The sequence below is a fragment of the Panonychus citri genome, unplaced genomic scaffold (genome assembly GCF_014898815.1).
Source record: "Panonychus citri isolate SS breed McGregor unplaced genomic scaffold, ASM1489881v1 Contig00095, whole genome shotgun sequence".
Lineage (NCBI taxonomy): Eukaryota > Metazoa > Arthropoda > Arachnida > Trombidiformes > Tetranychidae > Panonychus > Panonychus citri.
In genome coordinates, this window is record NW_026515500.1 from 84,595 (window position 1) to 108,472 (window position 23,878).

A 23,878-nucleotide genomic window follows, 5' to 3' on the forward strand; every position below is an offset into this window, starting at 1 on the left:
TCACGTGACAACAATGTGTTTCCTCTTTAAATATATTTGACTAAGCGCTTAATTTTTAGATTATTTAGTTTTCTATTTAAAGTAAATTGTGTTCATTGATTTATACAAAGTGATTAATTATTTGTTTGTTTATTATTTCAATGAGTAATCAGAGAAACATTCTACGTCGTTTTAAAAGACGAAATGAATACAATCAAGATTTATATTTATTCAATTTGAATGATTCTCAAGATGAGTTTAGTGACTCAAACTCTCAAATAAGTGAAAAGAGTCTGGGATCAACTTCCAGTGAAGATCATTTCTCATCTAGTTCCACAGATGATGATTCTTTTTCTCGCGAAATCGTTAAACCATCAAAGAAAGAATATTGTGAAGTGTTACTAGCCACTCTTCTATCTCATGCTGGCCTCAATTTAACATCATGTGAAATTGCCGTCAATCTATTCAACAGTTTCAGTACTAGATATTCGTCATCCCCTGTTGTCTTACCAAGTGTAAGATACTATTGGGATTCGAAATCTAAACAGAATGAAGTTAACTGTTATATTCTTTGTGAAAGTAATCACTCTCATGGACCATATTCAGGCGAGCCGAAGCTGTATGAATCATTTCAGTGCCATGACCAGCTAATCAAGCCTGATCTAAAGAAACATGACTTTTTTCTCCATTCACCATTGAGAAAGCAGCTTGAAAAAATTCTAACAAATTTACCAGCTAATTGTTGGATGGATGAAGAAAATCTTTCAACCGACGTTTCAAATTCTTCCCAAGCTAGAAACGTTAAGAAAAATTTTCTAGAAAGTGGGATAAAAAGGATGACACTAACAATCCATGCTGATGAAGTTGCTGTTGGTAAAAGTACTAATGTGAAAATTTTTCCAATTTTTTTCACAATTAATGAAATGAAATTCGAATTTCGTAGAAAATTTTTCTTTCTCGTAGGAATATTTATCGGAAAGAAAAAACCTCCTGTTGAGTGTTATTTAGGTCCTATTGTTGAAGATCTTATTGATCTTTCGCAAAAACCAGTGCATTGGAGTAGAAAAATGACGAATAATATTTATGAATCTTTTTCTGCGACATTTCATCTCATTTGTCTCATCGCTGATGCTCCCATGCGAGCATATCTTAGAAACACCAAACAATATAACCATTTGAATGGATGCGACTGGTGTCTCATCACAGCAACTTCAAATAACAGTGGCGCTAGACTCTATAACAATAAGACACAACGAGAGATTATTGACCTAAAAAGGACTAGACAAGATTTTCTCGATTACAAAAATTATCTTCTAAATCCAATACAATCGTCTCAAAGCCCCAGGTTCAATGGTTTGAACGGAGTCTCACCTCTACTTCTATTAGACGATTTTGATATCGTGAATGGTATTTCCGTAGAGCCGATGCATAGCATTTCTAGGAGTCTTCAGAAATTTGTTGATCAAGGGATTCTTCAACAACACCAATCTACGAGAATCTATTACCGGAATGTTGATCGTTCATTGTGTAAAAATGAACTTAGTTCTCGACTAACTTCTATTTCTGTTCCGTCAGAATTTACTCGTGTTCCTAGAGACTTGGATCAAATCAAGAATTGGAAATCTAGTGAATATGATGCTTTTCTTTCTTACTTTTTTTCCTACAACTGCTGGTTTACTGCAATGGAAAATTATCAAACATATGGCAACATTATCCAGAATTTACTTTCTCGCTCACGTTGGTAATGGTTCGGAAAATGAGCTACAAGAGATCAGAAATTTAATTGAAGAGTTTCAATCGGGCGTCTCAAGTTTCTATGGGCCAAATTTTCTATCTTATAACCTCCATATTCTGGCTCACATTTCTGATTCTGTGGCTAATCTTGGACCGAATTCTAATGTGAGTTCATATCCATTGAGGACTACATGGAAAAATCAAGAGAAAAGTTCATAGATATTCTCATATTGGACCATCATTGATTCGTTTTTCATGTGATTTCAAGTATAAAGAATTCAAGGCAACAAGATTAAACAAATGGAGTTTATCTGATAAAGAAAAAGATTTTTGGCTGCTCAGCTGATCTCGTTTCTCTCACAAAATCTTCGATTCAAATACAACTTTTCAACTAGAAGAAAATTGACAGATTTCATCAACGAAAACTTCAATGAATTTCGATACTCTTATGGCTCAAGTTTGAATATATAAGTTCATTCAAATATCAAGGAAAAAGATATTCAACTTCTTACTATTGTGAAAAGAAAATAAGAGATGATTCTCACATCAAAACCAACGACGGAAAGTTCTACGAGATAAAATATATTGTCGACATCGATTCATCTTTATATCTTTTATGTCATCTTATAATCACGAGTCCAGTTAAAATCAACTACGAAGGAGATACTGGAGTTTTCTCGTTCGAATTGAGCAATATTCATGAGATTAGAAAAGAGTGTGGTGATTTAACAATTGTTAAACTCAGTGAAATATCATCAAAGGTCATACTTGTCAAGAGCAAAGATTTTCATTTCACTTACAGATCAAATTATGTCGTTGAAATGTTTCTCGAAAATAAGTGAAAATAAAGCCAAAACTTCAAGCGACTAAATTCGAAAAAATGAGAAAAAAAGCTATTCGTTCATTCTGGACGCTATTAATGTTCTTTGTTTACATTTTGTGGATCAAGTTTTTAAATCAATTCAATTATTTTTGGTGACAATTCTCTATTTCTTTTCAATTATTTGTGATTATAATTCAATTATTTATTATTCTCTGTGAACTGAATAATCAGTGAAAACAATCAACTAATTGTGAATAAAATCAAAGGTAAGTTTGTGACATTTTCAACGTTTATTTGATCAACATCACTAACATCATTTGATCTTCTTAAAGATGGGCAATATTTTGTTATTTTTCTGGTCAAGTGGAAAATCAAAGGATTCAGAATCTAATCAAAGAGAAATTAATCATCATAAAGAAAAAGATTCAAATCGTCATGTTTACATGGATTATGATGAAGAATATCCAGAAATGGAAATAGACGAAAAATATGAGCACATGGATTATACGCTTGAGATTGAAAAGATGGATATTCACTTCACGGATCTTGGAATCTATTGAAAAATTTAACCTTCATCAAGAGATCATTTTCACATCTTATTCAACCGACAAAAGTACAATTACAATGAAAGAAACAATCACCAAAACAAAAATTAATTCTCTCAAAAAAATTTCTCATTTAATCGAATTTTTTCAAATCAGCTTTATTTTACTCTCACTATTTTTCTAATGTCTTTTATAAATTTTCCTAACTGTGTGATTTTCTAAGTGCCAATAATCAATTTCCTAGAATATACAGGGCAATTCAGCTACTTTGTTGGTTTTCTTTTCACGATTTCTCAAAAACTACTAGATTGATAGGGTCCATATTTCATCTATGGAAGTTTGGGTGATACTCACTTGTCATATTTCAAGGTCAAGGTCATAAAGGTTATTCATGAAAGAAGGCACTTGAAGGTCATTTGAAGAACTTTTTGAAAACTGGAAATTTTTTTAAGCCTACCTGTGATGTTTTATCATTCCTGTACTTACAGGGTCTGATGCAATTTGCTTTCTGTAAAAAGTTATCTAAAGTAATCGATTTTGTTTTAGCGCAATACCAACGTTGCTTTGTGATATTATTATTTTTTGACTTCATGACCAAGCTTAAAAAAATTTCTAGTTTTCAAAAAGTTCTTCAAATGACCTTCAAGTGCGTTCTTTCACGAATAACCTTTATGACCTTGACCTTGAAATATGACAATTGAGTATCGGCCAAACTTCCATAGACGAAATATGGACCCTATCGGTCAAGTAGTTTTTGAGAAATCGTGAAAAGAAAACCAACAAATTAGCTGAATTGCCCTGTATATGATCTCTTTTTATAAAATTTCTATGATAAATATCAAATTCTATTGTTGAAAAATTGTCAAATTCTGTGATTAAAAGCTTCATTAAGCTCAAAAGTGTTTTCCAATCTACCAGAATTTTTTCATAATTAGTCTTAAGCACAAGAGTTTTTTCGCTTTTTTTAATAATCGCCATTGTATAAAGATGGATTTTTTTCTCTACTTTTGACTTGTTTGGAGTCCAAAATTTTTCATCTAAAATTTTTCTGATTCAAAATGGAGTCGGATTTACCTCCAAAAGCCTCCAAATTTGTTAGTATGTTGATTGGGAATGACTTTTAAAGTTATTATTGAATTAGATTAACAATCAATCAAATTGTTAAACAATATAACAAAATCCATGTAATAATATATTGTTCATATTCCAATCATCTCTAATCATTGCCTAATTAATTACTCACAAAAAACACGACTACAAATTAAGTCTTTGATTTGTTTACCAATCGATAGTTTTGTTGATTAATTTTCTCAAGTAAAATGAGATCCATGAAATCTCATTGAAGTGAACACTTTATCATGTATTTATATCTTTCATTTTACTATGATGAATTTGATTATAATCGAGTAACTTTTTTTTTCTTCCAAGAAGAAACAAAGAAAAAGTTCTGATGGAAAATCTGTTCTGAATACATGAATGGGTGATAATCTGAATTGAAAATGGACGTGATATCTGTGGTTATTGGTGTAAACACCGATTTGATTGCCAGGATAATAAACGATAATAGTGATTTGTTAGTGATGATTATTAGGAGAATGAGTTTCCAATGATCTCCATTCAATCCAATCAGGATAAATCCCAATGAAAAGAAATTATTATTTTGCTTCTTGCAACCAATATCATCTCAACATCTTTCTGTCATTATCATCATCATCATCATGTAAAGAAAAAAAGTTCCATCAAGATGAAAATGATCAAAACAATATCAGATATCGATGATATTAGTTGCATTTCCTTTTTATTTCATCATTTCTTTCGCAGTTTGTGTACATTTGATACGGTTATTTTTTCATATTATCCCTTTTTTGTCCTCAATCTGATTCTGATGTTTATATGATTCCTTATTGGTTGTAAATAATAGTTGTGAGATGAACAGGAGATAAGCTTTTGAGTAAATGTAGACGAAATTTTATCTCGAACTTTTTTATCGTTTTTTCATCTTTTTTGTACATTCGTGTTTTCTTCGTACACCCCCGCATCTCTCTCTCTCTCTCTCTCTCTCTCTTGTTTTTTGTCTGGATCTTTATTTAGAAACCAAGATTACATTTTAACTTCATCATTGACCATCATCATGTTTCCATTCATTGGGATTTCAAGCGATTCAAGATATTACCTCAGTAGGAATAAGATACACAGCCTCAATCATTATCACATTTATGATTATGATGTTATGAAAGGAGAAGAAGCATTATATCAAAATGAGGCTCAACATTTTGGTTGACATTTACGTTATCAGGACAGGGAATTCTATCAATACAACAAATCACAATCAAATTGATACCATTATCAGTATTATAATCACCATTAGAAACACATTTAATGAAATACTATGAATAAAATGTAGTAAACATTTCAATTCAAGATTAGGAAATACTAGTACATGTATAACAAATTCATAATCCAAACGTTTTCTCAATAATTTAACCGACAATTTGCTCATCTATCGTCCAGTAATTCATTGATTTCCCATGAATTTAAAATGAAATTTCATCAATAACAAAAATATCTTGAGAATAATCTTTACATTAATAGAAACTTATTGGTATTGAATGACCACTTTTGACTGAATTTAACCTCAGAATAGACACTATTATTAACATTGTCTATGGAAGATGAATAAAAATGAATCTATTGATCCAGCAAAAAGTGTATTTCCTTTTCATAACCATCATTATCAACCAATATCATCACCAATTTAAACATGAATGTAAACAATAATAATAATAATATTAGAATAATATTTGAATCAATGACATTCATGAAGTCTTTGTATTCAATGTTGTTCATACTTCAATTGGAAAAATATATAAATTCAGTTGCTATTACATGATTTGTATTATATTATTTCATTTATTTCATCATATTTTTAAAATACAATAAATACATTACCTTTTTTTCATCAGGTTGGTTTTATCATTGGAAAATCAAATTATTCAAATTGAACACATTCTTTTTGTCAGAATTCTTGAAATTCTAGACTTTTCCTTTCAAAGTTGAAAACTGTCTCAACAATCAGCAATTAGCATGGAGAAAGTTTGAAACTGTCAATTTTATGCATAATTAAATTGAATAAAAAAAAGGATGAAAATCAATTTGTGTTTAAATTGTTGTCAATATGAATATCTGATCAAATTATTTGCGATATTTATTATTATTAATACTTCATCAACCATTTATTTTTTTTTATTTTTTTCGTTCTGAGAATTTGAAAAACTGAAACATTTCTGCTATCATTAATACACCTTAATCGGATTTCAGGATATTCTCATGTGATAAAACTGTACATTAATTGGTTATTCAGTATCGCTGCTAATACAAGTATAAAAAACTTAAACATCGTTGTGAAATTAGATGTTACCATGGAACAGGTAGAGATAAATGGAGGTGAAAATGATAAACATGATGATGAAGATGAAGATGATTTGAAAGGGAAAAATTTTGTAAACATTTTATAATTAGATTGCCCGTCATTGGAACTTGTGAATTCTGTTGAGCTTCCTTCGTCATTTTGAGGCCAATTATGGGAAAGTTGCTTCGCACCTAAAGAAAGTTTGTTATTGGGAAGAATTGGAATTAACAATTTAGGTCAAATTTTCATTTGGAAATTTTGTCTTTTCTCTTGAGATCAAAATTCAAATCAGCTGATTGAACAATAAAGATTCAAACTCACCTTGGAGAACGTGTAAAAATATGGAAGAAGGTTCAATATTAAATGGTGCACAGGTATAATTACCTGAACTATTGTAACGAGCATTTCTCAGGGTTAATCGTGAGATTAAGGTATCACTTTGAATAGGATCTTTAATCAGGCTAACCTGACCTAATCCTTCATTATTAAGATCATAGTTAATCATGCGATCATTGTGATACCAGAAAACATATGAAGGTGGATTAGGTGATTGTGATATAATACATGTTAAGTTAATTGTTGATCCAGCTGAAACGATTATATCATTTCCTGATCCGGCAATCCGTGTATAAGGAACTGGATTAAAAGTGATTAGAAAACAAGAATGAGAGAGAGAGAGAGAGAGAGAGAAATTAAATTCAAGATAAAATCAATAGAAATTTCTGTTAATGAGATTGAAAAAAGTTCAATCATATTAATAATCAAATGCTAATTGTAATTCACTTTTCTAGCAGTTTATTCACATATGTATTATTTAGGTAACAATTAACAGTCGTGATCAGAAAAATCAATTAACATTGAACCGTTTAATTAATACATTGAAGGGTTTAGGTAGTAATAAAAGTTTAATTGTAACTAACAATCAACAAGAAAGGAAAAAATTTATTACAGTTAACTAACTATCCTACCATTATGATGATGATTATGATTACTATTATTGTCTATTTCACCATTATGATTAAATCTGAACAATCGTTATTATTTTTGATCATTGTAATTGTTAATTTAGTTTGTGATCTCTATTGTTTTCCAATGATTTATTATCTCATTTCGTTAATTGAGTTGCTTGATTGTGATTTACCTTTTTTTTATATACAGATAAAATGTCACATTGTTTTATCAATGGGTAAGCCTAACTTTTAAGATGATCATTCATTTGAGACTAAATTAATCATTAGCTATCACTTTCATTGTTATGATTAAATTGTTACAATTAGAGATAAAGAGAGGAAAAAATTTGACCTCAATTTGACAGTTAAAAGTGATGCACATCAATCAATTGATTGTTTCCATGTTTACTGTTTATTTTTCATAATTAACTGATTATCATCACAGTTCTGACTCTGTTCAGGGAATTATGATAACGAAAACTTTTTCAGAATCTCTCTCTCTCTCTCTCTCTCTCTCTCTCTCTCTCGTGACTTTTGATTGTGATAATTTATTATTATCATCGTCATAATAATGTATTCATTATCATTGGTTTCAATTTTAATGATTCTTATATTAATGAATCATGAATACAATTTAATCCATTCCAATGAAATCTGAGTATTAATTTTTTTTTGCTTTTCTTTTCCATAAGTTTGATTTATGAACTAATACTATATTTCATGATGAAATAATTTTGACCAGAAAAACTTCAATAGATTTTGAAGTTTCCTCTTATGATATTTGTTTACATTCATGTTGATTTCTAGATGATAAATTGATTAACATGATGATTTTTGATGATGATTGAAAGATGAATAAAATTTATCGTCTTTGTTACTTGTAATGATATAACTGTCGGAAAATTATTTCCTTTGATTCTAATGATAAGTGTTCATCAAATTTAGGTTTTGAATTACAGATTATTATTATTATTATTGTCAGAATCTATTGGCTTTTTCCCCTTTTACTTTCATGGTAAATTTTTAGTTTTCATCATGATCATGATGATGATAGTGTAGAATTTGCAAAATGACAACAAGAATTTGAATTACATAATTCAGATTATTATTATTATTATTGCAGAGGAAAATCAATGAAATGAGAGTTTATACTTGGACTAAAATTCACCATGATTATTATTCAATGAATGAATTTTCTGGTTTTGGAATAAAAATTCTTATTATTATCATAATTCTATTGATCGTTTTCCCCATTCTTTTGGTCATGGACACGTTTCAATGAGAGAAGGTGAAAAAGTTATGTGAGACTTCAACATCAATTAAAGTTCTGGTCACTATGTGGTCACTATCATGATTAACATAATTTGAATTCTGCAAATTATGATGATGAATTTATGAGTTTAATTGTTTTCTATTGAATTTTTTTTTCTCGATTTCTCTTCCAATAAAAGACAAAGAATAGACTTTAACAAAGATTATTATTGGAAAATGTCAATGTTTTTGCTATTTGTTTTGAGGAAAAAGGATGAAAAGAAATGAAGATGCGGAAAGATGAAGAAGATGGTGAAAAATAAAGTCAGTTCTTTGTATTTAATATCAGCTATTTTTGTTCTCATCATCATCATGTTGTTATTTCACTCACTGAGAAGATGAAGTAAAAAGGAAAAGGAAAAGAAGGAGAGAGAAAGATGATAATGATGATAATGCTTTCTTTACTTTTCTTTTCTTCTCTTTTTCTCCATTACTCTTCCCCTTTGTTTTCATTATCTCAGAATGATGAAGCTGATGAAGATAATGACGATGAAAATGGTTCAATTGCATCGAAACTGAATTAGCTTAGATTGAGAAAAATAAGGAAAAGGAATAGAGAGTTAAAAAGGATGAAGATGAAAACAAGGATGAGAATGATAAAGATATGCTGTCATGGAATTGGCTCAACATAACAATATAATGACGAGGACAAAGTTTGTCACCATAAATTGTCTTCGAGCAAATTTACAATAACAAACTATTTAACGTGGAGGGAGTGGTAGAAGTGGTGGTGTTGATGATGACAATTGAGAAGATAAACATTTCGAAGAGAAAGAGAGAGAGAGAGGAAGTTTTATCGAACGAGATTTGGAATTTTTGCTTCTTCTTTGGATAAGGAAGATGAAGTGAGGCAAATGTATTCTAAAGGCTAGTTGTATGTCCTGAGTAGGATTCGAAGTGGGGATATTGATAGAGAAAATGAAAGAAAGTGAAAGTTTAAGTTGAAGGGATTTACACATCTATCAATGTGTAACAGTTATAAATATCCATCCATGAGGATGTATTAAGTGTGAATATGTGAGGTTGAGATAAAGAGAGCAAGGGATTGGATTCATTTTTCCATCTCATCTTATCCTTGGTGTTAATCCTTGTGATGAAATTGCTTATCCCCCTTCTTTTTTTCCTGCATAGTCTTAATCCATTTTCTTATTTCTCTCTCTCTCTCTCTCTCTCTCTCTCTCTCTCTCTCTCTCTCTCTCTCTCTCTCTCTACTTATCATCGCAATATCATCTTTGCCTTTCATTATTTTTATCTCCATCAAAACTTTTGGCTCATCAATAGACCAATTGTTATTTAGTTCCTTTGATTATCATGACAAGTTCAATCTCTCTTTCCCTTTACTACTCATTGAGACATAACAAACAAAAAGACCAATATAATGACAACAACAAGGTAGTCATGATGATCAGACTTTTACCTTATCCTCCTACACTCCGATCTTAGGGTTAATAGTAAAATATTTGACTTAAATTGATAATCGTTGGTACATTTTTTTTACTATTTGATTTGACACATTGTCAATCGACTTGCAATCAATTTGACTTTATCTGTTGACAGGAAGATGAACCTGAAATATGAACGGAAGTGATAGATGTGGGTAGAGTTTGATTGGTTTTATTTACTGAAAGAGGAGGAAAAGGAAAAGGTAAAGATGTAGACAAGAAAATGAATTAAAAAGGATGCTGAGGATAAAGAATCTGTATGATCAATCTAAAGGTAACAAGTAAAAATGATTTATTCAATTAATACGATCGATTGGGATGAAGGAAAATTAAACAATATCGATTAAGTTATCATCGGGATTTTGATAACCTATTGATTTGATACTCTTTTTAAAACAATTCAAAGTTAATCATAAGACGTGAAGTAATCAGACAATTAATTGATTATCTCAATTTCTCAGCTAATTGTATGTTTATCACAATCAACTGTCACATTTCAATTGTTAATCAAAGGAAAGTCAATTAAATCTGTTCATCTCTGTAACTGGCAGATTATTGAATCTGATTGTCGACGAAAAATTTAATCAGCTAATATTCAATCAACTAATCACTTTCTCTCTATTGTTTTAACTGTTACAAGGAAAAAAAAATCTAATCACAACAGTTACATTAAATCAATAATCAATTGGATCAATTAAATCCTGTGTTAACTTTGATTGAGAAAAAAAAAATCTTGTTATGATGATTAACTTGATTGGTCTGATGATGATATTGATTTATCTTCAATACAATTAACACAAAAGCTTTTTTTTTTCATTAACCATTATTGTTTAATCAATTAGGTTTAATTAAAATTAATCGTTATCAATTGTAAACGATTGTTTTACTATTCCGATTGAATATATGATTGAATTGAAAATGAGATTGAAAACTGATGATGAGAAACATTTTTGACAGTTGAATGAATAGATTTCAATTAGGAATTTGAATAATGATGATAATCATGATGATGGTGATGATCAGGGTGATGATGAAGATGATTAAAATGGGAGAGTGAGAAAATTTCATTCTCTTCCTATGGTAATCAAATTGAGAATGAAATGAAATGATGTTGGTAAATCTAGTAGGTTGGATCATTAATCAATTCCAGAGGTAAATGCTATTGACTCAGTAAATTGTTTCAGAAAATGAGTAATTTAAGAAGATTCTGAGAATGAACTTTTCCCTTGAACACCCAGAGCTAAAAATGGATCAACTATTTTCACCATGGTAACTGCTTCTATTATTAGTGTAGTTCCGAGCTGAACTTTCGCTGATCAAGTTGTCAAACTTTTTAGAACTTTTTTTCCCCCAATAAACCAGTTCGATATTTGGCTTCCATTCTAGAAACTATCTTGAATAATTATCGACACTAATGATTTGTAATTAAGTAATTGTTTGGTAATATCAATGAGATGAATAAGAATTAGAAAAAATCATTTTGGTTCCATTTTCAAAGTGATAATCATTGGGATACTTTCTGGTGATAATTGACAATCTTCAACCAATAATTGATAATCAACATGATTGATAGTTAATTGATTAACTATAATCAACCTTTTTTTTTGTCTATGTGTCAGTTAATTGTTAACTTTGATCATTAACTGACAACAATTCACTCGAGAATACTAGTCATTAATTTGCTTGGTGGAATAGCAAGAAATACAAATAAACAACTTGAATTAACTTTGTAATAAATTACAATTAGCATTGATTCATTTCAATTAATGTAATAAATATCCATTAATCGTAAAGTTAATTAATTGAAATTAATCATTTATCTTCAAGTTAATCATCAATATTCAGTAGCTGGAAATAATTAAGTTTTTTCAATAATTAAAATGGTAACATCAAATTAATCAAAAGTAAACCTTAAGAGGATTAACTGATTTACTGATTGTTACAGTAAATTTAATCGATTATCATTGTAACAATTATAATCACATTGAGATAATCTTATCAAGCGAGAAGATGAACAAAAAAAATCAATTCAACAATAACAATCAGTTAATTACACAATTTACCACAAAATTTAAATTTCCTTATTTGAATTAATATCCTTGATCAATGAAGTGAATTGTTTTACTACACTTTACTATTATTATTATATGAGACAATTAATTGACAACAATTGAGAAACAATTTCATGGTTTGTTTAACAATTTGAATTGACAAAAAAAACTGAACATGAGATCAACTAAATCAGATCAATTAGAGTCAATGATTAATTACCAGGTAAACATTTACAATGATTAAAAAAGTAACGGTTGTTATGATTAAGATCATTAATAGTTACATAGCTGTGGATGTTTTTTAGTGATGGTCACTTATATCATTCGAGTAATGGTCAAGATGAAAGGTTTGTATACTCACCAAGAACCTTTAGATAAAAATATTGACTTCGAGGAGGGTCAGTGTTTACTTGGCACTCATAGAGACCTTCGTCTTTGGGTGTGACATGTTTGATCTGTAGCGCCCAATCATTGGCCTGAAGTGTCCCATGTCGAATGATAAATCGTGAATCAGATGAATAGGTGAACAGTCCAACGGTCAGTAAGTGGAAATCACGTAATCTTATCCATGATACCTGAAGAAAAATAATGGAAACGAAAAGAGAGAGAGAAAATCAATCATTAAAAAAAAAGAATACATAACAAAGCAAATCTATTGTTTTCTTTTTTCATGATTAACTGTATCTTTATAATTGTAACATGATTAACAAGAGATCAGAATTGGATTCAATTCGGAAATTTATCCTCATATTACTTTTTTCCTATTCTTAATCATCCTAATCATCTCTGAGTATTTATACTCAGAGGGAAAATATCACTTTCAGGTTTCGTTCAGTTGATCATCATTTCTGTGTCTTTCTTTTGTTTCATTCTTAAAATAAGATGATCATAATGATGATGATAAGCAAGATAATGAAGATGAGGAAATCAGTAAGAGAAAGAGACAGAGACAGATAAAGGAAGATGATAAAGGAAGATGATAATTTAGATTATGAGTTTATTATATGTTACACATAGTTTATTATCTATGTGGCATCATAATCATCAAGGATGAGGATGTGGTTTTTGTTACCTCAGTTCTTAATGATAATTTTTCATCCTCATCCTTTTGTTATCATCATGAAACTTGAATTATTATTGTATTATTTTCATATACAGTGTAACCTTTACCATGGTGTATTTAGCATTCCCTGTTGGTTAATATTTCGCTGTTTTTATCCTAAACAATTTGTAATAACTTGATATCATGATACCCGATGATATTAATCATGCTTATGATTAAGTTTCTTTTAGCAACTTTTAGTTTCTAAACTTATTGAAACAATGCTGATTATATGGTAGCAATAAGCCAAATGGTTAACTCTATCTATAAGTTTTAATCGGCTATTTAATCTTGTGATCAACAAGATGATTGATTGAGTCCAACTTTGGACAATTTATTATTGATTGATTTGATAATGATGTTAATTTGAAACAATTAATATCTAAAAATGATTTTCTTTCAGCTCCCAAGTGATGCTGTTGATGGAAAAAAATTTTCTCCGATTTCTTTTTTTCTTGGCAGCTTATACTCAATAATTTACATCCCAATGAATTTCTCATTGGTGTTTTTGTTAAAGATTTCACCCTGACAAGAGAGGAGAGAGAGAGTCACATGTCACTCAGTGAGAAAAAAGGATATCCGGATGATGGGCTTATGATGAAGGAGAGAGAGAGAGAGAGAGAGGATGCATGGTAGATGGTGAATATGATACTGATGCAGAAACCATGGTAACTTCATCGATGAGATGAATTACTATTCAAGTTTATCAAGTTGATATCATCTTCATCCGATGATGAACTGAACAACAAAAACGTCAGTTGATGGATTCTGTCAATATTTTTTTTCTTCCTCATCATCATCTCTAATCATTTTCATCATCCTTTTTGCTTCCTATGGATCAGAGTAGGAAAAGAGAGATTGAATTATTCAAACTTTAGGAAGATTTTTTCAGCTTATCTCCGAAAGTTATCACAGTAAAGAAAGCGCAAAGAGAATGAGAGAGAGAGAGAAATTTTAAAATTCACTAAAAGTTCTGAACAATATAAGCCATTGATACTGAATGTTAACATACAATGGAAGCAGATTTTTATTCTGTATCATGTTTGTTAGAATAAATTTTATGTAAGATGAAGGAAAGATTTGGTTGAGATGATGATGAAAACTCTCGTGGAAAAGTTAAGCTAATCTAAAATAAACTCTTGTTCATTACAGGTCAATATAAATATTCCAGTTACCCTGTAAAAGAATCATGATTCTAACATGTTTAACAAAAGACATGAACTGAATATATTGGATGAACTTTTCACTTCCACTACAAAGATAACCCAAGCATCTTAAGCATCAGGGTTACAAAGATGATAATGATTAACCTGAATTGAATACAATGTAATCAGAAATGAAAAGTTGAAAATGAAAATTTATCAAGAACAAAAAAAATCAATGAAAATAGACTAGTGATCAATACTAATTGAAGTAATAGTTAATGATGATAACTTGAAAAAAAAGGGATAATGATGATCAGGGTGGAAGAAAAATATTATCAAATCAAAATTCTGAGCCATGATGTTGCTGATTATTGATTATTATTATGAGAAAATAGATTTTGATATCAAAATAATGATGATGATAACAATAATGATGTTGATTCCTTTCCCTAAAGTTAATAATGTTAACTTTGGGCTGTTAATTGCAATTGAGATATTAAACTCAAGAGAATTGATTAATTGAAATAACAGTTGATGGGCAGAAAAAAAAGTTTCCTCTCATATGATATCAATGTTGTATTGTAAAAGTTTGATATCATCAGAATTGTTGATTTATATATATGAATACTATCTGATCAACTCTCAATACCCATGGAAGAAAAAAAATTTTATACTCTTTTCAACCACCAAGAACTTTTTATGATGAAAATCATGATGAGTTGACATGAGATTGAGCTGAAAATGTTAAGGAAAAAAAGGTTTTCGTTGAAAAAAAAATAACATACACACAAACTCCCAAAGCTCAATGAGACACGAGAGTTAAATTGTGATTAACTGAATAATATTTATATAAAAAATGTTATTATAACATAAATATACTTGGAGGGATAAAGATAACGATATGGATGATAAACTGGAAGAGGATGATGGAGGTGGTGATGGTGTATAAATGCTGTGGAGTAAAACGAGATGATAATAATTTTCGAGTGAAAGTACAAAAAGATTGAGATAAGTTTTTTTTTTCTCATTCCATTTGATTCCAAATCGTTATGGAATCATGATTATCAGAAATTCATGGGAGTTAAACTGATAATGATGATCGATTAATCAATGATTTTCTCTACACCACAAAAGTTTCCAGGTCTTGCAAATATCTTTATAATATCTATGTTAATATTACCGTTATTTTTTGTTTCTATTTTTTTCTAACAAAAAAAACCTAATCTATTCAATCATGTGTTTTATTACTATGAGATCGTTTCCTTTTTTTATTATACTCATCAGAACAGTTTCATTATGATATTGATAATGATGATCTAATGAAAAAGTGACCCTGGTCCAGAAAACGGTATCATAATAATCAGATAAATTATCAGTTAAATTACGTGATAATCTGAATAAATAGTCTGAAAAAAAGTCTTTCAGTACAGAAGCCACAATAACAATTTCTATGAAACTTAACCAAGCTTGAAATAGATATTAGCTTAGATATTAGGCAAGAGAGAGAGAGAGAGAGAAAGTGATTCTTTGACAATCAAATAGATTCTGATGATGATGATCAATAGATGAAAATGATCATCATGATATTTGAAAGTCGACCGACAATCAATGAAACATGTTGTTTGTGCTGTTAAAGTGATTGTATTGATGCATAAGAAGATTTGATAAATTCAATAAGAATCATCATGTTCAATGTTCACAAAAAGGACTGAAGAAAATAACATGAGCCGCCATTTAATAACTTATATTGATAATGAAAATGAAAGAGAAGATGAGGATGAGGATGAAAAGGGGAAATGAATGGAAGATAAAAGTTCTATTGCTCTTTTCATCATCTTCCTCCTTCCTCTAGCATTACGAAACTGTTTAAATAATATAACAACAGGAATCAAAAAGTTCAATTGATAATGATAATAATCAACTATTGTATTGATATATATTTCAATGGTGAACAAATAAGTAGTGCAATTAAATTGCTAGTATCATTTTTATTGTTGATTGTTATTAAAACAACAATCAACTCGAAAAAGTCATTGGAAAGTTTTATTGGAAAATTTTACTCAGGTAAAACTGGATCATCATTGACACTCAATTTCTTATGAATTAAAGGTAAAAAAAAGTATATTAAGATATTGGAAAATAGGAAATTGGTTCATCCCGAATCTGTGGATTGAATTTACTTTGACTTAAGGCCAAAAACATGAAACATTGGGATAAATTTACCCGGTGACCTTTCAGACTGACCTGTCAGGTGAATGATATATGTATAAATAAATTGACAAACATGATCAGAGATTCAGAAAATATCATGGAAAAAAATTCTAAGAGGAGTAAAAACCACTCTGATTGAAATGCTTTTTTCTCCCTTCTCTCATGCAAGGTTGAAGTGAAGAAAAAAAGTTCCAACCGAAAATAGTTCAAGATAATCTGTCTTTTTTTTTGGTTAACTTTTTTTTCTTCATGGTTTCAACTACTGTCCAGTTTCAGCTTCTATCATTGTTATGACCATAAAAGAAGAAGAAAAAAAAAACTATATAAAACAGTCCCCATGTCATCATCATCATCATCGATCCACAATTTAACTGTAAGATTGTTTGTTGTTTTTGGTGCATTGATTTGGTGTGTCCAGAGTTAAAACAAACTAGATGACCATCAACATTACATTAGAATCATTGTAAAAGATACTTAGGAAAGCTTATACTGAGACTATGGTACAGTCTCATGGCAAAAGTTTCTGTAACTGCTCTCGAACATGTAAAAGTAAATTAACTTACATGTAGAGACTGAATCTGAGAAAATGGAAACTTTCAAGATTGACCCAATTTACTATAAGTTACATCAACCCTTTAATATTTATCATGTAAACAGGGTGAGAATTCATCGTCAAGAGTAAAAAAAAAGTTCTGGTCATCCCTTTAACTAATTCATGATCATGATAATATATTATCATGAAATTTGTTCCATTGGGAAAACTTTTGATTCCAAAGTTTGATTGGTTATAAATTGAGTTTTAGTGATGAATTTATATTTATTAAGGTTCTTTGGGTAAGTAGAAACGATTGACAATTTAAGATGGATTAAGATTTATCGTAATCCTAATCCATCTTAATTGTTGTCCAATCAATGATCAACTTTAAATTGTCGCCATTTATAGTAACAGACTTCTTTTTTATGTGACTTGATTGTAGAGCAATTAAAACTTATGAGAATCGATCAACAATTAACTAATGCTCTTCAATCAATGTTTTCACTTAATTGTCACTTTTAGTTTATTTGATTTTCTCTATTAAATTTTCTGTTTATTTGTTTGTTAATTTAATTGTTGAATAACTTTCAGTATTTTTGCCCTCAAGTTAAATTGTTGTTTCTTCCTATTAAATTGCTTGCAACTCATTTTAGATTCAATTTGATTGTAATAATATTATAACAATCAAACATCAATGGTATTGGTGTATTATATTAATTGGTAGGTACGTTTATGGTCAGTTAATTAAAGCTAATTAACTGACCTTTTATTTGACTACAGCTTAATTCATTAGGTACAATCACTTGATTATCGAGTTGACCAATTGAACCTTGTTAGCAATTAATGTAACCAATAGTTTATGTTTACTTTATTTGATGTTGATGATGCAATTAAATGCAATATCAATTAGTTTAATTGTCACAAAAATACACATTTGATCACAAGGATAAAACTGAATGACAAGTAATTTAGTTTGGGTTAATATTATCATTACAATTAAAATACAATCCAAATGATTAAAGGTACTATGACTACTTAAAATTTTAGCTTAATCATTTAAAACCAACTACAATTAATACAATTTGATTGGTTAATCAAATCAACGTTAAAATGAATAAGATTCTGGAGCAATTAAATCAATCAAGATTACTAATTATTGTGTCATCACTAAATTTGTTAATCAGATAAAAATGAAACTTAACTGTCAAGGTTAATTGTTAAATTGATTGTATTTATGAATTTAATTAGATGAATGTTGATTATTATGATGAATATTAACAAATTAATGTAATATAATTAATGTCAACATTTATTTTGGCAAAAAAAAAGTTAAATTAGTTTCAACAAATTGAGTTAATTGTTGCCAAAATTTGGTTGCTCTGTGATTATGATTTAGCTGATTAGTGTTATTTTTTTACATAATCACTTTGATTGCTTGATTATTATTATTATTATTATGGTTATAATTAAATTAACTGTCATCATTTGAATTGTGTGGGGAGAGCAAAAAAATTAAATCTTAATCATGTTAATCAAGATGATTTAAAATAATGTATTACAATCAAATAAAAAAAAAGGTAATCATGATTGCTAATAATCAAAATGATAATGGTAATCAAATGGTTATAATAATCATCATCATTTGATACAATTAAGATATTAAATCAATGATAATTGCCATAATCAGATTAAGATGTTAATCTTAATCACTATGAATGTTGATTCATTAATCAATTAGTTTTCACAGGTTAATTATCTGATAATTAGATAACTCTGATATTACTAATAATAAAATTAAATCATGATGATACTAAAGATGATCATCTTGATTGGTTTAATTTAATGTTAATTGTCAAATAAGAAATTAAAATGTTTCCATCAAAGAGGAAAAAGTTAGTCAACCTAAAATCAACTAATCAATATAAGTCTCAGATCAATAATTAATTATAGTAATTAGGAGAGTAGGAGTGAATTTAAAATTTATACTTCTCAAATCTTAATGATGATGATACATGAAGATTAAGATTTTATAATTGTTAGCAATTAGTTAAATTGTTTAAAATTAGAAATGAAAAGTTTTCCATTACATTTTCAGTCAAGTTAACTATTCATTGATGTTGATTTGTAAATCTGTCAACAATAACAGTTAATCTTAAATCATTTGAAACTGTTATGACACACCTTTAATGATGATGATGATGATGATGATCAGTATAATCATGATCATCGTCTGATGAGAGAGACGATGAACATTCAAAAATCAATGTGATGAATATAATTCAGACAAAATATCCCAATGTGATTCATTAATATAATTGAACTGTGTTACTTTCTCATGTCAGAAACTTATCATGATAGTAAATCAAAATTTTCCATAAATGATAAGTTATATTGAACTGAATGAATATACATGAATGTAGTATATTCACAAGAATAATAATTTTTGGGTGTAAACCTGAGAAAAGATAAAAAAAAGATACTGGACAACATGTGAAGAGAAACACAACTGACCAAAGGAAATGATGATGATTTATATTATTAGTTGAATATGATAACATATGATATGAGGATGAACAGAGAGAGAGAGAGAGAGAATTTTTTTTTCGCAAAATTCAGGTCAAATAACATTAATAGTGATCATTACTAATATTAGAATATAATTTATATTAACTGACCATTGGTCATTCCTCTATTTTTTGGTGAAAATTGAAATGAAAAAAAGGTAAATGACCAAGTCAATCAATTCTCATGAAAATATTTCAATGAAAATGTAAAAGTTGATCAATTGTTTCATTTTCCCTGTGAATATATTTTTAGATGTTAATAAGATTTAACTTTCTATTTCTCTTTTAACAAGTTATCATAATTTAAATGGCATCGAATTTGAAATTAAATTAGATTGCCAATTAAATTGCTTTGAAACTAAATGGTTGATAATAATAATAATGATTACTGTTGATCAGATGGTTAAATTGTTGAGGTTGAATGGATTCATGTTGTTTTCTTATGATGATGTAGATTAGAATAGGAAAAAGTGTTTTTTTCTTGCCAAAATGTTTCTAAATATAATGTTAGGTTTTCTTATGAGAAGATAAGTAATGTTACTCTTTGCCAAGAATGTTTTTTGGGAGAAAAAGGATGAGGATGGAGATGGAGATGGAGATGATGATGATGATGAAAGATGATAGAAGGAAACGTTTCGTCTATGGATGGGGTTTAGGTTCTAACCGGCAAGGAGAAGATGATGAAGAAGATGGAGAGAATCTCCTAAATTTTATATTTTTCTTCTGAAGTGAAGAAACTGAAAACTTCTTGTTCTTTTTCTTCTTTTCTCTCTCTTTCTCTTATCATCCTTATCATCTTTTCTTTTGTATTTTTCTGATGATGATCATTTTCTTGTTGTTCTTTTTCTTCTCAGGAAAATGTAAAATGCAATTGATGAGGATGAGAAGAAGAAAAATAAGAATGAGAATTAAGATGCCTTTCGAATTTGTAGAAAAATTTGTTCGCTTTTACTTTTTTTTTGTTCTTATTCAATTTTCTCCATGTTATTTGCTTCTTTCTCTTTGTCTAAATGTAACACTCATCTTCACTCTTCATTTGCATTTTCTCATCATCATCATCATCATTAAGTTGCTCAATTATCATGAACTTTTCGCCTGATTTTTTTTGTTATTTTCTTTCATTCATATCTTACCATTTTGTCACCAATTGGTTCAACTATACAATGAAGATAAACCGGAAGTCCTACTTGGGCTGTGATGTTTTTTGGAATTGCTTTTTCCTCCAGCATCCGCATCTGATTTAAGCTTGTTAGGCTTTCATGGTGATAAGATGATGATGATTGTGATGGTGATGCAGGGGGAGGACGAGGTGGTGATAAATTGTTACCAACTTTTTTATGATTTGATACTGGCGGTGATGCTTCAATTGAAATGGATGATGAGGAAAGTGCAGAAGATACAATTTTTGGTATCTGATGAGAGAGATTACCATCATCATCATTTAATATTATCGATTCTGAATCAGAATTTGAATAAATATCGGAAGATAGAGAAGAAGATGAAGAAGAGTAAGATTCTGTTGAAATTTTATTTTCTCTTGTTGTTTGAGGTATTATTGTAGGTGTAAATGATGAAGATGAAAATGAAGATGATTCAATTGATGGCACTGAGGTTGAAAAAGATGATGAGGATGCTAATGATGGTGTAGGTGGAGATAATTGTGAATAATAAATTTGTTGATTACGCTGAGTATCATAGGAAATATAAGTATTGAGATCTTTTTTCAATCTAACACTTAATTGTTGCTTTTGGGATGTTGGTGGATTATTATCAAGATAATTCCAGGTAAAAGAAGAAATTAAATTATTATTATTATCACTTGGTGATCCTTTTCTTGTCATTGGTAACGATATTGAACCATTATCGTTTTTAATTTCACCATGGACACTACTTGTAGATCCATTAGTAGATTGGCAACTTATTTCACTACAATTATCACTTCCTTTTGCACTTTCATCATTCACACCTTGACCATTACGATTATCATGATTTGAAGGATGAATGGTAAAAGGAGATGGTGAAAGAAATGGAAAATCAGTTGATGATGATGATGATGATGATGAATTAAGATTATTAGTACTACTATCACTTAAACCTCCTCTTCCGGGTGAACCTGAACACATCCCTGAAAGGTAAAGTAAAAGTAATGTTAATATTATCGGTGATGAGGTGAGATGAAACATTAATACACAAAATATATTTTCCAATGATAATTTCCAATGCATTTGATTGATACCATAATCGTAATCAATATTTGCATTCACATAATTTAAATTATTGGTCAACTTTTCCTTCTCAATGAAAGTTTATCATATCTGATCAGTGAGATTGTGATAACACCAATTCTCAGTTATCATGATTTATGATTCTTATTGTTTTCTCGTCGATAACTGGGACAAAACTAACTCTGTTCTACAACTAAAATCCTATTTCAACTCTCACTTCTCATCATTATCATCATCATCTCTCACTCTCTTTCTCTTTCTTTCTCATCATCTTCATCATCCAGGGAGTAAGATTTTCGAGTCCTACCAGCACCACCTATCGATTGTATTAAAGTTTACAAGTCTCTGGGTTTTAATTGTAAACTTTTTTTTTCTTTCGTTATGTTTATGTATCTTAATTAACTTTGTAATTAACTTTTTGTTACATCTCTGTTATGACTTAAATTGATTCTTCCTCAACAATTAATATTTCACTTGATAACTGGCAGAGAAACTGTTAATAACTCTATGGGAATTGATTGGTTTTTTTTTTCTTCACCTCTTGTTTCATTTCCAACCCAAATAGTTAGTTAATTGTTGAGGTAATGATGATAATAAGGTAAGGTAATTGTTTTCTTACCTTCTATTAATTTTTTTACCACTAGATTATTGTTATCGTATTGATTAAATTTTAAGTGTACCTGAGATAATAATTACTTTTAATTGCTTTACGTTATTATTTGAGAGTTTATCTAATTGTATTTTTAAACGAGAGCAAAAGTTTCAATCTAAGTGTTGATAAATTTCTTGTGATAATTTATTGATAATCAATATCTCATTTTCTAATCTGATTGTTAATCAACAGATCCAAATATTCAACTGATTAAAATGATTGTATAATGAAGAGATCTTAATGATTGGAGACGGACTTAGAACTGAACTGACTTGGTCAAGGTCATTTTGGTCAATTCTTGTCGTAGGTCAACTTCGTAGGCAAGAAAAAATTTCAATTCTTCAGAATTTAGAATCAATAATCAAAACTAATATTATTTATCAGAAGCTGAATTTTGATTCATCTTATTTTTCCGATGAAATTATATTGACCATTTATTACATTTGACCTTTTCTTTCAATAACTTTAAACGATCAATGGAGGTCAAGTTCATGTTTATTTATCGACTTGATAATAATAATCAGCTGATCAAAATTCAATCACAAGTTTATATTACAATTTATTTTCATGATCGACAATTTTTTTGTCAGATTATTGAATATATTTTCCAATTGAGTAGCAGAAATGTGAAGCCAAATCAAAGTCTAAACTATTCACTTAATTGTTAATGGAAAACAATGAAAATTAATTGTTTACAATTCTAAATTTATTAGAAGTCACAGTTTTCTTTGGCGAGGACCTTAACGGTTGACCTTAAATATTATTCTATTGTTGACCTAATTGTTAGAGAAAAAGGTCTTTTTGGAACTTGATAGTTGTGAATAGAGAGAATTGAAAATGGAAAGATAATGAATTGGAAATAATTAACATTGATGGAGATTGAAATTTTCAGAATGAAATTAAGTCTCAATGAAATGTGATATCATCATGATTATCGTTGTTCTGTCCGGATAATTTATGGAGAAAAAGTTTTTTTTTTCGATTCATGAAATAAGTTTTCACCCTCGAATGATAATATTCATCTCGAAAAGAGATCATGTTGCAAATTCATCTTGAGAAAAAAAAAAGTTCACAAGAATGGAAACAGAAAAATCTACAAAGAGACGAAAATGATTAAGATGAAAAGTTTTCAATTCTTCTCAATGAATAATAAGTTTTCCTTTCTTCCTTTATCCTGATATCATTTACGTAATTAGTTAC

At 29.1% G+C, this 23,878-nt stretch overlaps 1 protein-coding gene across 1 annotated transcript; it reads right to left on the minus strand.

Annotated features, from left to right (window-relative positions):
- Positions 1-6,003: 6,003 nt before the first annotated feature.
- LOC128388002 (uncharacterized) lies at positions 6,004-22,197 on the minus strand. Its single transcript, XM_053347328.1, has 4 exons — positions 20,935-22,197; positions 12,606-12,819; positions 6,812-7,126; positions 6,004-6,681 (listed from the first exon to the last, which is right to left on the minus strand). The coding sequence occupies exons 1-4, from the start codon at positions 22,024-22,026 to the stop codon at positions 6,407-6,409; spliced, it is 1,896 nt and encodes a 631-aa protein (XP_053203303.1). The 5' UTR covers positions 22,027-22,197; the 3' UTR covers positions 6,004-6,406.
- Between the last annotated feature and the right edge of the window lie 1,681 nt (positions 22,198-23,878).